This window comes from Gopherus evgoodei, chromosome 24 (assembly GCF_007399415.2).
Source record: "Gopherus evgoodei ecotype Sinaloan lineage chromosome 24, rGopEvg1_v1.p, whole genome shotgun sequence".
Taxonomy (NCBI): domain Eukaryota; kingdom Metazoa; phylum Chordata; order Testudines; family Testudinidae; genus Gopherus; species Gopherus evgoodei.
In genome coordinates, this window is record NC_044345.1 from 7,932,439 (window position 1) to 7,947,585 (window position 15,147).

Here is a 15,147-nt window from a genome sequence, read left to right on the forward strand (position 1 = left end):
TCCTTATATGGACCATCTACACTGGCTTCTCAGGAAGTGGTCCTTAGAAGACCAGCACAAGCAGTGCTGGTAGCAAGCTGGGGTCTCTATTTTTCGGTCCAGACTTGTATTTATTTGTATCAATTGGCCTGAGCCTGTCATTTTCTGTGGCACTGCCTGCGTCTCTCCCGGGGCTGGGAGTTTGCTCCCAGCCCCTAAATCTGACATCATTATGTGTCAGGGAAGGAGGGCGGGCTGGAGAGGAGGGTTTTGTTGGTAAAGAAAAGATTTGAATCAGAGCTCAAGATCCATTAAAGGGAGAAATCCAGCAAAAGCAGCTGAAATCCAGCTTGGAAAAGGGGTGGGGAAGAAGGAGGAGAAAGAAATGAATCGATAATTTATTTTTTTTTTAAACAACCCCCCAACAACCACCCAAGAATTTAAACTGGTCTCAACCTCTTCAAGGAAAGTTAATCAATAAACTAATTAACTGCTTTGCAAGCTCTGTAATTAATAGATCAAAAGTATTAGCGCCAGGGCTCTGAAACTGCAAAGAGCTCAGACCAACACCTCGCTTCCAAGGAGGCGGCATTGCAAGATTCTTTAGAGTTGATTTTTTTTTATTATGATTATTTAATTTTTTTGCACCAAAAAAAATCGGGATTTTTAATTTTTTTTAAAGGCTAAAAAAAATCAGAAACAACGAGGCGGCGACAGGGAGGAATTTCCCACCCCCCTAAAAAAAACCACATTTTTTTTTTTACAGATTTGGGGAATCTTGGTTCAAGCATCCAGAGCCACCAACCAGCCTCTGCTCCCTTTGTTTGATTCGCCGCTGGGTAGTGTTGGGACCGTAGTTAGGGCTGGGATTGTGTTCTCGCTTCTTCCGCTGGGGCCGGGTAGGCGATTCGAAGCTCGCCCCCAGATTCGCCCCTTTGGACCAATGAAGGAACCCGATGCTATTAAACTTTTCATCGGGCAGATCCCACGGAATTTGGAGGAGAAGGATTTGAAACCCATCTTCGAGCAATTTGGGAAGATCTACGAGTTGACAGTGATTAAGGATAAATACACGGGCATGCACAAAGGTAAGAGAGCCAGGCCCGGGCTGCTAGAACAATAAAGAAGATCCCAACAATGAGATGGCGGGGGGGAGAAAACTGGCTATGAAATGACAAAGCAAGAGCAGCCCAAGGAAAAAGGAGTCTTGGGGATGTCGGGGGAGATCAGATCAGCTGTGGCCAGGAGGGCAGAGAAAGTGGGGGCCGTGCGAAACGGCCATGCATATTAAAATGTCAGGGCTTCGGGGGTGGGGGCCATTCAACAATAAGCTGTTTGCAGCGAGAACGAGATGGTAACAGATGGCAGGAGGTACAATCAGATGAGAGGCATCATGGATAGAGGCCGGGGGTTGGATGTGCAGTGGGTTTAAGGAGTCGAGTTGGAGGAGGGGAAGGGACAGTTCTCCTCCACCCCACCCTGACTCCAGTGGGGTAGCTTTGCACTGGGGAGAGTCAGGCCTTGTGTGGGTGGGGGTGGTTTGTGACCCCATTTCCTTCTGCCCCTGGACACCTTTGAGTCTCCTTTTAGCACCAGGATTGAGTTATCATCTGAGTCCCAAACCCAGTGAATATTTGCCACGGGTGAAACTCTGGGCCCGGGGAAGCAGAGGTAAAACTTGCAAGGTTCTGATCCCAAATACCCAGGCTGGGCTTTGACAGTTCCCTCATGATTCCTTTACTCCTGTATAAACAGAGGGTCTGGCCCCTCTCCTGCCCCCTCCTCGTGATCTTGCCAAATGGCATATCCTTCGCTCCTGCTAAAGGAGGCCTGTCTTCAGCCTGAGGCCTCTAGGTCAGAGCTAAATTTGTCTCTGCTGGTTCATTTCTTGTCTTCTTTTTTAAACACACTTCTCTGTATCAGGGAGGGAGCAAATGGTCTTTAAAAAGCAGAAGGGGGGCTGCAGATCAGCATGTGAAATAGGTCCCAGGGAAAAATAAACAAGGGCTCTGGCCAATTTGTTAATTCAAAATAAAGTTAAGAATGGCATTGGTAAAAAATCCTGCTCTGGGAATATTGCTGAAAACAAAAGAGAAGGTAGGGCAGAGTTTGCTAAGGAGGCAATTTGCATAAGATCATTTTCTAGAATTTGATAACATTCCACTTTTTTACAAGCCTGGAATGAAAGCAATTGTGGAAACCCGGCTTTGTTGGAGGGTATTTTGAGCTGAATTGAGGGATTCAGCCCTAGGGATGGAGGCTGGCTGACAAAGGTTAGTCACAGCGTAATGTTTCATCGTTCGCTGTTTCAGGGCAGATTTCAAGCAGTGACAAAAAGAGAGGGGATCAAAGTGTAGGAAAATGGGGTGTATTTTACCCCTTTGTAAATCAAGTACATTGGCTGATATTTTTGTAACCTGAGGTGAGAAAGATCCAGCACGGGTGTAAAGCAGGGTAGCCCCGCTGACTTCACTAGATGCTATGCCCATTCAGCTCAGCTGAGAATCTGGCCCTTAGCATATTTCTATAGCTGGTACATGTGGAAAACATCAACAATAACAACCAGGCTTTCACTTCAGAGCTGGCTCTTGGGTCTTCTATGGTTTTAAAACTTCAGTTCTAACCCTGAGAGTGAGAGTGGTTATAGGACTGGAAGGCAGGAAGGTTTGAACATTACAAACAAACCACAGATAAACAATCGCTCAGATTTTCGCTAAACCAAGCGGATCCCCTTAGGTGCGACGAATTATTTTATCAAATACAAATGCAAATGATTTACATGCAAGCCACAAAGCAGAGAATGCTCCAGGACAAGAGTTTTGTGCTTAAAAACTAGCCAAACCTCCTTACGTAACAACGATGTTTAAATTATTCAAGGTGTGAAAGTAGCTTCCATTTCCAGGCAGTCCCAGCGGGGGAAGATGTAGCAGAGTGGAACTGGGCTAATGTGACACAAATTCAGCGTTGGTTGTTTTCCCTGGCTCGCCAGCGTGAGTGAAACTCGGGGTGGGGGGGCTGAGATACACCGCTGGGGTTGGCCAAGCTGACAAATTCAGGGAATCAAAATGGAGCGTCTTTGGGAGGAGAGGGAGCCAATGCGAAATATGAAGAGTTTCTGACTCCAGTCACCAGCACCCAGAGGAGCCCCTATGGACTGGATCAGTGGTTCTCAACCAGGAGTACTCAGAGCTCTTCCCGGGGGGGTACATCAACTCATCTAGACATTTGCCTAGTTTTACAACAGGCGACATAAAAAGCCCAACTAGTACCAACTAAAATTTCATGCAGACAGTGACTCGTTTATACTGCTCTGTGTTCTCGGCCCTGAAATGTAAGTACCGTATTTATATTCCGCTTGCTTTATTTTAGAATTCTATGATAAAAATGAGAAAGTCAGCCATTGTTAGGTACTAGCGGGGCTGTGACGCGCCTGTATTTTTATGCCTGTTTTGGAAGCAAGCCGTTTTTAAGTGAGGTGAAACGTGGGGGTATGCAAAACAAATCAGACCCCGAAACGGGGTACAGTCGCCTGCAAAGGTTGAGAGCCAGGGGACTAGACCCTTCTTTGTTTCTGTAGCAATGACAGCGCTAGGTGCTTTGAGATGAAAGCAGAAAGTCCATGTCTCCACAGAGTTTACGCCAGCTAAGGCCCAGTCCACCTAACCAGGTATAGCACTTCCTGAGACAAGCAGTGCCAGGGAAGCCCAGGGGCTAGCCAGCACTGCACCGGCCAGTCAGGAGTCTGCAGGATCAAAATAATGATAGTCCGGGCGGTTGGGAAGCTTTGCTGTAACCCCAGCTGCTGGGCTGGGCTGAGGTTTTGTTGTCCGTGTACATTGAAATGGCCGGGGAAGGGAAGAGAGAAATCCTGCTTTCCAGCAGCAGTGGAATCTGATCTGGGTGGCCCAACTGAAGCCGTTTTGAGTCGGAACGATAAATGCATTTGATTATTATTTTTTTAATGACTGTGTTTTGGTACCGCTCCCGCTCCAGATGGAGCGTAGGATAAACCCGGATTCATGCTCTGGAATTCGGCTGCCATTGCTGCTGGGAGGAAGTTAGCTCAGGAGCTAAGGCAGAAGGGATCCTCCTTGGCTAGGCCCTGGCAGATCTGCCCTGGGCAGCCCCTGGCTGAAGATACCATTGTGTGCTGGGGTGCCCAGAGTCCTGTACAGGGCCAGGCTGGGGTCGTTACTGTGGGATAACGAGGTGCGATGACCTTTTCCCCTGAACAATCAAGCCTGAGTAGAGAGGGTTTTACCCTCTGCTTGGTCACACTTGTCAAACCAGGGGCCTGGCCCTTTCCCACTGGCATGGAGCCATGCCACAGGGCAAGCTCTCCCAGGCCCACACCTCTGGGGGTCCCATGTAAGAAGGTGATGCGGGCTCTGCACACTCTGCGCCATCTGGCCTGGGCAGGATTGCCCCCCACCCCCAGAGTTCTGTCTCCACAAGGGGCAACACTGACCAGCAGCCTGGGAGATGACCACCACCCCTTCCCTGTGCAACCCCTTAATGACCTTCCCCAGAGCAGGACGCACCCAGCCACGGGGCCCAGTCACAGAACTGGTGGCTCCATGGCACTGTGTGCTCACTGCTGGGCCTGCCCAAGCCCCTAGCTCGACTCGGGCCCAGGTCTTGGGCCAGGCCTAGTGCCCGGGGGTGGATTTCTCTTGGCTCTGTGTACCCTGGCCCCAGGGGGGCAGAGGAGCTGGCAGACCCTGGAATCCAGCTCTGGAATCAGGGGCAGGACAGCCTGCCCCACCTGGGATCCGGGTGTAAATGGCTCGGCAGGTGTTCCACGCGTTCCCACACAGGATAAGAGTCTGCTATTGCTACCTGCCAGGGAGCTTCTTTCTGTCCCAACAGTGGAGGCAGGGCCCTATTGGTGCTGGCGGCCTCTGGGTTCAGCCCCCACATGGTGACGCCTAGGCAACTTGCCCTGTCCCAAGGAGGTTTCTAGTGGGTTGTTAGCAAGACAGGGGCAGGCTTCTGTGGTCCCTGGGCTGGGATACCTCCCTGGGCTAGCTGGTGCAGGAGGAGGGCTCCACAGGACAGCAGTCCTGGGCGGATGAGGGGAGGGAGAATGGCCTTGGGGCTTAGGCAGCAGCGCTGGGATGCGGGAGGTCTGGCTGCAATGTCTGGCTCTGCCTTCTTGGCCAAGGAACGGGCTGCTGCATCCTGAGTCAATCCTTCCTCCGGGAGCCACCCACTGATCTCAGAGGGGTGACTTGGGCTGCAGGCATGAGTCGGGGGATTAGGATCCGGCCCGTACTCACCCCGTGCCTCAGTTTCCCCATCCGTACCAGGGGGATACGGCTTCCCTATAAGGGGGCGGGTGTAAGACTGGACCCAGGGTGGTCTGGGAAGGGCTATGAGGAGGGGAGACTGGGGATCGGATGGCTATAGCTGGGCAGCACAAACAGAGGATTGGAGCAACACACGCACACCCCAGTTCCACCCCGGAGCAGGGGAAACTGGTGCATTGGCAGGGTCAGCTCCCCAGCTGGTGTGCACGGGCGTGCAAGGCGATAAGGGGGCAGTGCTGGTGCCACCCCAGCTGAGGATCGGGCCCCGTCATGTGCCTGGCTTCCACCAGGAGCGGCTGCGAGAGAACCGACTCCTCTGGCTGCTGGCAATGGGGCACCTCCAGGAGGGCCGGCTGGAGCCAAACTGCTTTTCCACCTCACTGCCCTCCACAGTGCTCTTGCTGGCAGGGACCGACGGTTACTCTCTAGCTAGGAAGAAAAAGAGGGTATTTTGCTCAGGAATGTTTTACAGAGCCGGTCTTCCCAGGCCCTGCCCAAGCGCCATGTGCAGCTTGAGTCAAGGCCACTCACAAGAGTGCCTGGCACACGCTCCTGCACCGTGACCCACACGCTCGTCGTTTGCTCTGAGCTCACTAGCAGCTAGTTCAGGGAGAGACTGAGCTGATGGGGGGAGGGAGAAGAAAGAAGGGAGGTGGCTCTTATAAAAAGAGGGAGTGGAGTCTAGTGGTTACAGCAGGGGACTGGGAGTCAGGGCGCTTGGGTTCTATTCTTGGATCCGGGGGGACATCTAGAGCAGAGGACTGGGAATCAGGACTCCTGGGTTCTGTTCCCAGCTCGGCTGCTTTTGCCCAGCATGACTTTGGGCAAGTCAGGTCCCTTTCTGTGCCTCGGTTTCCCCTTCTGTCACATGAGGATGAGACGAACACCATATGGCTGGGCGAATTAATTCATGTTCCCCAAATGGTTTGCACTCTCAGGTCAAAGGGCTGGATTTCCGAGCGACCCTCTCCCGCAGACTTTCAGAAGAGCTCAGTTCCCATTCGGGCGTCTAAGCAGCAGGCCGGACTGTCACAAGAGCAAAACTGAGCATAGCAGCGGGAACAACTGACTGCTGAGCACCCTGGGGAAACTGGCCCTGATTTAGGTGTCCTGGTAACCTGACCCAGCCCACCCAGGCCTGTAGTGTCTTTGGGGAGGATTCAGACCAGAACTACAGGAATAACCCAGGGTCTGGAACCCCCGCCAGCGGGAGAGACTGGAGAAGCTCAGGCTATGGAGTTATCCAAGAGAAGGTGAAGGGGGAGGCGTGATCAGGATCTAGGTGGTTTTTAGAGTAGGTGGCTCTTTAATCTAGCACCAAAAGGCCACCCCAAAGGGAGTGGCTGGCAGGTGAAGCCAGACCAACAGCCTAGAAATAAGGTGCACGTGCTTAGCAGGGAGGGTGATTAACCACTGGGACAGCTCATCTTGGGATGAGGTGGCCTCTCCCTCACGGGAAGGCTTTTAACTCCAGACCAGCTGGCTGTCTAAAAGCCGAGCTGTAGCTCGACCAGAAGTTATGGCCTTGATCCCAGAGACGCTGGGGGAGGCTCTTTGACTGGCGATCCGACCAGCTGGTTCTAACAGCCCCTGCCTTAAAATCTCCGACTCTGGGTTATGCCTGAGCAATCGGAAAACCTGGGGTTTGTTTAGTAACATCCGGCCTCCTCCTTTGCTGTGCCTTTGTGGCGACTCACGCTTACTGGGCGGGGCAGATATTTTTAGCTTTCTTTTTTTTCCCCTTTTATTGCCGATGGAAAATGTTCAGTGGATCAAGCTGGGGTGGAAAGGAGAGAGAGAGAGAGAGAGAGTGTGTGTGTGTGTGTGAGAGAGAGAGAGTGTGTGTTTGTGTGTGTCGGAGAAAACTGTGTTATTGCCGAGTGAGTTGAACCCGTAGTCAGGGATGACAAGGCCCATTAGCCCACCTGTTGCTGTTCTTTGTTTCTATTCCAGCCTTGCGCAAGGGCCTCAATCAAGATTCCCCTATGCTAGGAGCTGTAGGTAAAAGCAGGCAGGCCCTGCCCTTAGGGGCTCGCAGCCCCAGAGCAGGACTGCTGCATGCCGAACGCGCTGCAGAATGCACGGCTGTCTGGGCTGCGGCGTGGCTGGTGCACGGCACGGTCCCAGTGGGACAGGCCCAGACACGGAGCCTTGTCTACACCAGGGCAGTGCGGGGGCAAGCTTTTCCCCGCCGCTATGTCGCTAAGCCCCGCAGGGGGGACATTTGGGAGGCTGAGGTGGGGTTAGCCCATTCTATCCTTGCTGCCACTGCTGGGGCTGCTGGCTCGGGGCCAGAAAGTGGCAGCTGCAGAGGAGGGGTTGTGCTGCAGATGCCTGATCTCCATAGGAACTGGGCTGAGTCCTGCCAGACTCATTGCATGCAAGCCACCTGATTCTGACAGCTGCCAGCGCTTCCTCTGTCCTCCCACCCTCACCCCGGCTTGGCTTGCAGATGGTAACTGACAGAATGTGCCCTGGATCTGCTGCTCTATTCCCAGAACCCAGCCAGGTCTCTACCCAGCCCATCACAGGCCTGGAAGTTCCCCTTCACCCTGGACACACCATCTTCCCTGCCTCCCCAGGAGCTGAGAGGGTTTATTAGAGTTGGATATAATGCAGGATACCCTGTTCTCCTTTGAGAGGGGGATTTCATTGCTCTACCTGCTGGGGGTTCCTGCTGCGTCTCTCCTTGGTGGGAGCCATGCTCCTCTGGAGGCTAAGCAGATGAGTGGTTAGAGCAGAGGGCTCAAGGAGTCAGATCTCCAGGGTTCCACTGTCCCACCTCTGGAAGGGAAGTGGGGTTTAGTGGTTGAAGCAGGGGAGGGCTGGGTACTGTTTCCAGCCCTTCCACTGACTCAGTTTAGTTTTCTTTGCTGTGTAAACAAACACCTTGATACTTCAGGGCAAGTCATATCCCAGCTGTGTCCCTCAGTTTCCCTCCTCCCATGAAAAAGGTCAGCACTGCAGGGGTCTTGGGAGGATGCAGGCATACAGGATGCTATGATATCAACAGGAAGAAGGGGCTAGCACAGGGATTACCAAGAGGGTCTGGGGCTTGCAACCCCTGCCCCACACATCAGCAAGGGGGAGGTGTGCACAGGTGCCAGATTACCCTCATGTCTGCAAGGTGGGTCTGAGAACAGCCATCCCAGATTTCCACTTATTAGGTGTGTCCCGACTGCGCCACGCACTGTGAGAATCAGGTAGACAGCCAGGCGGGCACAGACATTAATATCCTGCTTGGAGGCGCTAGGACAAAGGGCCAGGTTGGTTTGTTGTATCGCTGGAGGCTGCACTGAAGAGGGAGGGCTGTTGGGGGTGAGGCTGCGATATGGGCTGGGGGGGGGCCCTTGGGATGATCCTATTTTAATCTCCCCAGTCCCGATTTGCCAGGCTCCAGCCCTGCTCTCAGTTAAATCGGGAGTCACTCCAGTGTGCTTCTGATCCACCCAGAGGGACATCACTGGACTCAGTGGCACCCGAGCCAGACTCTGAGCTCAGTTCTGGTGTAAATCCAGAGCGACTCCACTAAAGTCAACGGCGTGGCCCCTTATGCCAGTGGTGTGACTCCAGATTCACAACCGTTGCCTCTCCGAGTAGAATTTGCTCTGGAACTCTGGCGTTTGCTGCTTTCCACAGAAGCCCCAGTCAATGGCAGGAGACCGGCGATGCCCACGGTGATCCCTGTCTGCCCAAAACATGGGTTGAGCCTCTGAGGCCGCCTTGGGCTTTTGGTTCCATCGGGGGTTAAATCAACCATGAAGCTGTCTCTGTTTATCTCTTGGGGGAGCCGCAAGGCCCCGTGATTCTGACACTGTGGGACTGGAGGGGGCTGAGTTTGTTGATAGCAGTCAACTTGTTTTCCATTGACAAGTAGAATGGCCCACAGCTCTGGTAGGCGCAGAGAGCCAGGGTAATTATAGAGCGTGATGGGCCAGCGGTCAGGGTGAGACCCTAGCCTGGCCTCCCTGCAATGCTGCAGACTCCCTGGGTTAGCTTGGGCAAGTTACATGGCCTCACTGTGCCTCGGTTTCCCCATCTGTACAATGGAGATAAGAGACCTGCCCTGGCTTACAGGGGGCGGGGGCCGGAAGAATAAGTGTGGTAAAGATTGTGAGGTGCCCACACACTAGGCTGATGGAGCCTGGCACAATCATTCAGTCCCCTGGGCCCGCAGTTTCTGAGCCCCTGGTCGCGCTCCTGGCAGGGAACCCAGAGAGAGAAATTGCTGAGTTTTCAGCGAGGCTCAGCACCCACAGCCGGGGACAGCTTTTCAAAACGGCTGAGCGGACTGGGCCCTTGGGGGCAGGTGTTAGCTCCTTTTCTGTTTTCTGTCCAGTGCCTAGCGCCAGGGGGTCATGGCCCAGAACCGGGGCTACTAGATGCTGGGACGATGCCAAGAACCAATCGTGACCTTGCCAAGTTAGGAGCTGCTGGCTGCTGAGCACTTTGGGCAACTGGAGCCCTTCAAGTGAGCCGAGTGCTTGGAAGACTGGCCTCAGTTGGTCGTCCTGACACCATCAAATCTGGCCTAGCGTGACTTGCCCCAGGTCACTTTGTAAGTCTGTGGCAGAACTCAAAAGTGAGGCCAGATGCTTTGAGTCCTGGATCAGCATCTTAACGTCAACCCTGCTATCCAAATGCTCACAGCTTGCTTTCCCCAACCTCAACCCACCTCATCCATGGGAGTGAGGCACCTCAATGTCTTTGGGGTTCTGAATGCTGTGGTCAGCAGCAGTATTGCGACCCCGAGCCTGCAAAATGCATGAGTCGGTCCTCGAGAAGTCAAGAGATCAGCTTAAAAATCAGGAGATTTGTTTGAAAAATGATAAATGTGGGGGCTTTTTTGCAGATGATACAAAACTACTTGAGACAAGTAAGGCCAAAGCAGACTACGGAGCGTTACAAAGGATCTCACGAAACTGGGTGACTGGGCAACAAAATGGCAGAAGAAATTCAATGTTGATAAATGCAAAGTAATGCACAGTGGTAAACATAATCCCAACTCTGCATACAAAATGATGGGGTCTGAATTAGCTGTTACCACTCAGAGTCATTGTGGATAGTTCTCTGAAACCATCCGCTCAACTTGCAGCAGCAGTCCGAAAAGTGAACAGAAAGTTGGGAATCATTAGGAAAGGGATAGATAATAGGACAGAAAATACCATGTTGCCTCTCTATAAATCCTGATAAACCCACATCTTGAATACTGTGTGCAGATGTGGTCGCCCCATCTCAAAAAAAATATATTGGAAAAGGTTCAGAAAAGGGCAACAAAAATTGTGAGGGGTATGGAACGGCTTCCGTATGAGGAGAGATTAATAAGACTGGGCCTTTTCAGCTTGGAAAAGTGACAGCTAAGGGGGGATTTGACAGAGGTCTATAAAATCATGACTGGTGTGGAGAAAGTAAATGAGGAAGTGTTATTTACTCCTTCTCAGAACACAAGAACTAGGGGCTACCCAATGAAATTAATAGGCAGCAGGTTTAAAACAAACAAAAGGAAGTATTTCTTCACATAACGCACAGTGAATCTTTGGAACTCCTTGCCGGAGGATGTTGTGAAGGCCAAGACAGGGTTCAGAAAAGAACTAGATAAGTTCATGGCCATTAGCTAGGATGGCCAGGGATGGTGTCCCTAGTCTGTGTTTGCCAGAAGCTGGGAATGGGTGACAGGATCTCTGGATGATCACCTGTTCTGTTCTTTCCCTCTGGTGCACCTGGCATTGGCCCCTGTTGGAAGCCAGGATATTGAGATAGATGGACCATTGGTCTGGCACAGTATGGCTATTCTTATGTTCTTTGTCTCCTGGTTCTTCAGACGCCCCCGGCTCACATTTTCAAGTTACCCACTGTAACCAGGAGAGCTAGAAACTTACAGAGATTTTTGTTTTAAATGGAAGCTAAGTTTCTCCTCTAGTCACATGAATCCAGGAGCTGGGCCTTTGAGGGAGAACATCCACTACTGCGATAGCAGCTGCAGTAGAGTGGAGAGCAGAAGTCAGGGTGTTCTCTGTTGTGTAATAAGGATAAAAATGGACAGCAGAAGGGTGGTGACTGGGAAAAGGTGCTATGTAAACTCCATAGGGAAGAGGCTGTCTTTCATTTCAAGGCACCCGAGGAGGGTTCCCCAGACTCTCTAGTATTCATGTCCATTGCTTACTGCGCTCTGATGGGGCCCCTGACATTGCTCTTTTCCCCTTGTCCCTTTCAGTTGCTTCCTCCGTCAGCCCCTTGCTCTGTAGCACTTGGGTCAGTATCATCTGCAGTGCAAGTAGCAGCCCCAACAAGTCCAGGCCCCAATGCGCCAGGGGCTGTACAAACAGAGTGGGAAGCTGCCGCCACCCCGGAGAGCTTGCAATCAAAACAGACAAGAATACGTTTTAGCCCCTTTGTGCGTATTGAGGCTCAGAGAGACAAAGGCCCAGATCCTCAAAGGGAATTAGGCACCTAATTTCCATGGACACCGATGGGAGTTAGGCACGAATTCCCTTTGTGGATCTGGCCCGAAGAGACTTGCCCAGGGGCATGCAGGAGTCAGTGGCAGAGCTGGGAACTGATCCTAGATCTCCCGAATGTCAGCCAAGTGGCTTATCCCCTTTCTTTCCCCCTTCCCTTCGAACCCCCCCCCCCAAAATCCCCTTTCCCCTTCCCAGGCAGATGCACTATATTGAGCCAATCCAAAGGAGGAGACATGGGGCTGGTATGGGCCTTGCCAGCCTCGCTGTCACATTAGCGCTTGGCTCAGTTCCACCCCCATCTCCAAGCCTGGGAAGCTGGGTTCACGGTTCCCCCTTTGGCCCGAGGAGCCCGACACCCCCTAACTATTGTCCCTTTGTCCCAGGAGCCCTTTAAAGTGGGGGGATTGGGGGGATCCATCGTGTTGGGGGGCAGGGATCCGAGGCGCCCATGACCCTTCCCCTCTGCTTTCTCTCTCCTGCAGGATGTGCGTTCCTGACCTACTGTGCTCGGGAATCGGCCCTCAAGGCACAGAGTGCACTGCATGAGCAGAAAACGCTCCCGGGGGTGAGTCCTTGCAGGGCGATAAAGGAGGGCGGGGATGGGGGGAGGGAGTCGGACAGGGGAGTCTCTGTTATCTCTGGCTACAGCTGCCCAAACGTCAGCAAACCTCCAGCACTGGTTTTATTGTATGTGTCATCTCCCCCCACCCCAGTTCGTTAGCATTTGCGATAACCAGATGGCCCTCTCCATAAAATCTCCTCTGTGAGCTCCCAGCACGTGCCTGATACGGGTTTGATTGGAGTCTGGGTTGGCGGTTTGGGCCCTGTCACTGGCGTGGGGAGAGGAGAGGGGGGTGATTTTCCATGGGGGCACAGCTCTGCCTGGCTCAGATGAGGGGGGTGGAGGGAAGCGACCATGGGAGGAGAGGGGGGTGACAGATACACACCCTCCCACCCATGGACGTTGGTCGCCTGCCAGCGTCGTCGCAGCTCTAATCATGCCACCACCTCTCCCCCATGTTGCCCTCCGCCAAGGTGACTCTCTCCCAGCTCCTGAATCTTGATGGAAAGGCAGTATGGGGCTGGCTTTCTTGATTTCTTCAAAGGGCTGCGCGTCACCAGCTTAGAATTTCAGGGTCACAGCCGGTGGTTTGCTGTCATGGTGCCAGGCAGGCGTCTGTGCCCTCGGGCTCTGCCAGTCAGTTTGAATGGACTTTGGAGCATTTTGGGTGCCGGGTTGGCAGCCGTAGAGAGAATAGTCCTGTGTGTGGTCCCAGGCACAGAAGTAGTCCAGGGATCGTATAGGACCCAGGAGTCCTGGACTCCCGCTTCCCTGCCTAGCTGTATCACACTCTTCTTCCAGAGCTAGGACTGTCCTGACTCCCAGTAGGGGGAGCAGCTTGAGAGGGTTCCCCCTGCCCCCCCGGCAGGCTTGGTGCGCCAGGGCCCTGGCATGCCGACGGGCCCGGGCCGGGCATGTCTGGAAATGCATCAGGATTCTGACTGATGGGAAATTTGCTGCTGATGGACCACACGCAAATGTGCACCGAGGAGCGGGCTGGCGAGATTGGCGGATCTCAATCACTTTAATATGACGGCTCTCAAATGGGAGTGCCACGCCTCCGGGTCCTGTAGCAATACGTGTCCTGTCTTCCCTGCTAAACAGGCCTAGCCTGTAGGACTTGCTGTCTCCCTGGGGTGTCCAGGGAGTGAGTGGGAGGTAAAGACACCGGGGACCTGGCTGATCCACCAAGGGGTCCCCTCAAAGGCATCCGTGGTAGAGGAAGGTGCCCTGCACTGCTCAGGATTTCCATTTTCCTGCCTAGTCTCATGCTTCCTCCCGTGGTAACCTTTGGGGCTGATGCTTGTCCCCCTCCTTCCTCCACTTCCCTGGGGATCCAATGCTCAGGGGTCCTTGGCAGAGCTGAGCTCTTGGGGGCTCTGGCGGGTCCTTGCAGGAGAGATCTTTAACCTGGTGTCTCCCAGTCCGAGTGTCTGGCCCAGGGTGACTCAGATATCAACAGAGTCAGACACCTCAGTGGCCGTGAGGCCTGAATCCCAGACTGCCTAGTGCATGTCCCCAGGGCATCGAGCCTCAAAGGTCTTGAGGTGTCAAAGTCCCCACCACTGCCCCACATCTGCCACTGATCCTGCTGGCCACCCCCCAGATGCGGTCCCAGGGGCTTTAAGCCATTGGGGCCCAGACGCTATCTCTTTGTTAGGGCCTCTGGATGGCAGTTTGGTCCTAAACATCAATGAGGATCTGGGACTCTCGGCCACCACTCCCTTGTGCACAATGGGGGAACAACCCTGCCCTGCCCCACAGAGCGGCATGAGGATCCGTGCACTAAAGTCTGGGCAAGGTGCTAATATGCCAGGAGTGGGGGCCTGGCAAAGACAGAACTGAGGCCTAGTTTGCCCCAGGGCTTTTGATCCTCCCCTGGGTGTGATGCTGACCCTTCTAGGGATTGCCATCTCCTGGGGAAACCAGGGAGCCATCTGGGACCCTCCCCGACTTCCTTTGGACTCCCTCGATGGTGAAGGGGCTTGGCCTGTCTACAGCCGGGTCCCGGACCTCAGCTGAACAGGCCACGTTGCCTTGGCTTATTGATGGAAAGTCACAAAGGCTGAAGGTCTCCCCAAGTCCTGGAGGCCTGACCCCCCATCTGGCTCCCCAGGTCCAGGAGGGGGGTGGTTTCCATACAGAGTGTGACTTGAGATTTCCTCCCTTCTGTGGGTGGGGGATAGCAATCTGGGGACCCCAGCCCTGCCCGAGAGCAATGCCCTGCAGGGAGGACTGGCAGGGAAGCAGGAGCTTGGCTGAGGAAGTGCCCGGGATGCCCAGGGTGGGAGGGCACGGCGCGGCCGGGGAAGGTCTCCCGTCTCTCAGAGAACAACAAGGGCAAATAATAATGCCCCTCCGTGCCTCCGGATGGCACCATGGCAGCAGGCTGGGAGGAGAGCGGCTTCCTGGCATCCCCATAGCAATCCATAGCAATCCCCATAGCAACCATAGCATCTCCCACCAAGACACCAACTCCACTGGGGCCACGTCTTCCCACCCTATTGTGCCACGCTCGAAAGAGAGGACGACATCTCTTGCTTGTGCTCCCCCCCCACACACCAGCTTCCCATCATCCTCCCCACCGCACAAACCCAGAATCCAAGTGTATTTTGCCTGGGGAGGGAGGGGGGCCAGATACTTTGTTTCTCACCTCCTCCATTCTGAATGTTGGGAGCAGATGCTGCAGAGCAGGGGCTTTGTCTCCAGAGATTCCCTTTATTCTGTTTTTTCTGCCCCCTTTCGCCACCTGCTTTGCTTCCCTGGCCCTTTATGTGCCGGTGGATTGCTGCATGCGCCTGTGTCTGATTGGGATTGGAGTGTGTAGCCATGGAGC

General features: G+C 53.7%; 1 protein-coding gene across 5 annotated transcripts in view; it reads left to right on the plus strand.

Moving 5' to 3' along the window:
• Positions 1 to 307: 307 nt before the first annotated feature.
• CELF3 (CUGBP Elav-like family member 3) overlaps positions 308 to 15,147 on the plus strand; it is a 45,260-nt gene continuing 30,420 nt past the window's right edge. For 4 of the 5 annotated variants that reach the window (XR_003997679.1, XM_030542304.1, XM_030542305.1 and 1 more), the window contains exons 1-2: positions 308 to 1,067; positions 12,232 to 12,314. Coding sequence is in view for 3 of the 5 variants with exons in the window: in XM_030542304.1 (XP_030398164.1) it covers positions 923 to 1,067; positions 12,232 to 12,314 (228 nt within the window). In the remaining 2 variants the exon portion in view is untranslated. Of the gene's footprint in view, positions 1,068 to 3,024; positions 3,311 to 12,231; positions 12,315 to 15,147 lie in introns of those variants that run through there. The other variant, XM_030542307.1, reaches the window with a different exon arrangement.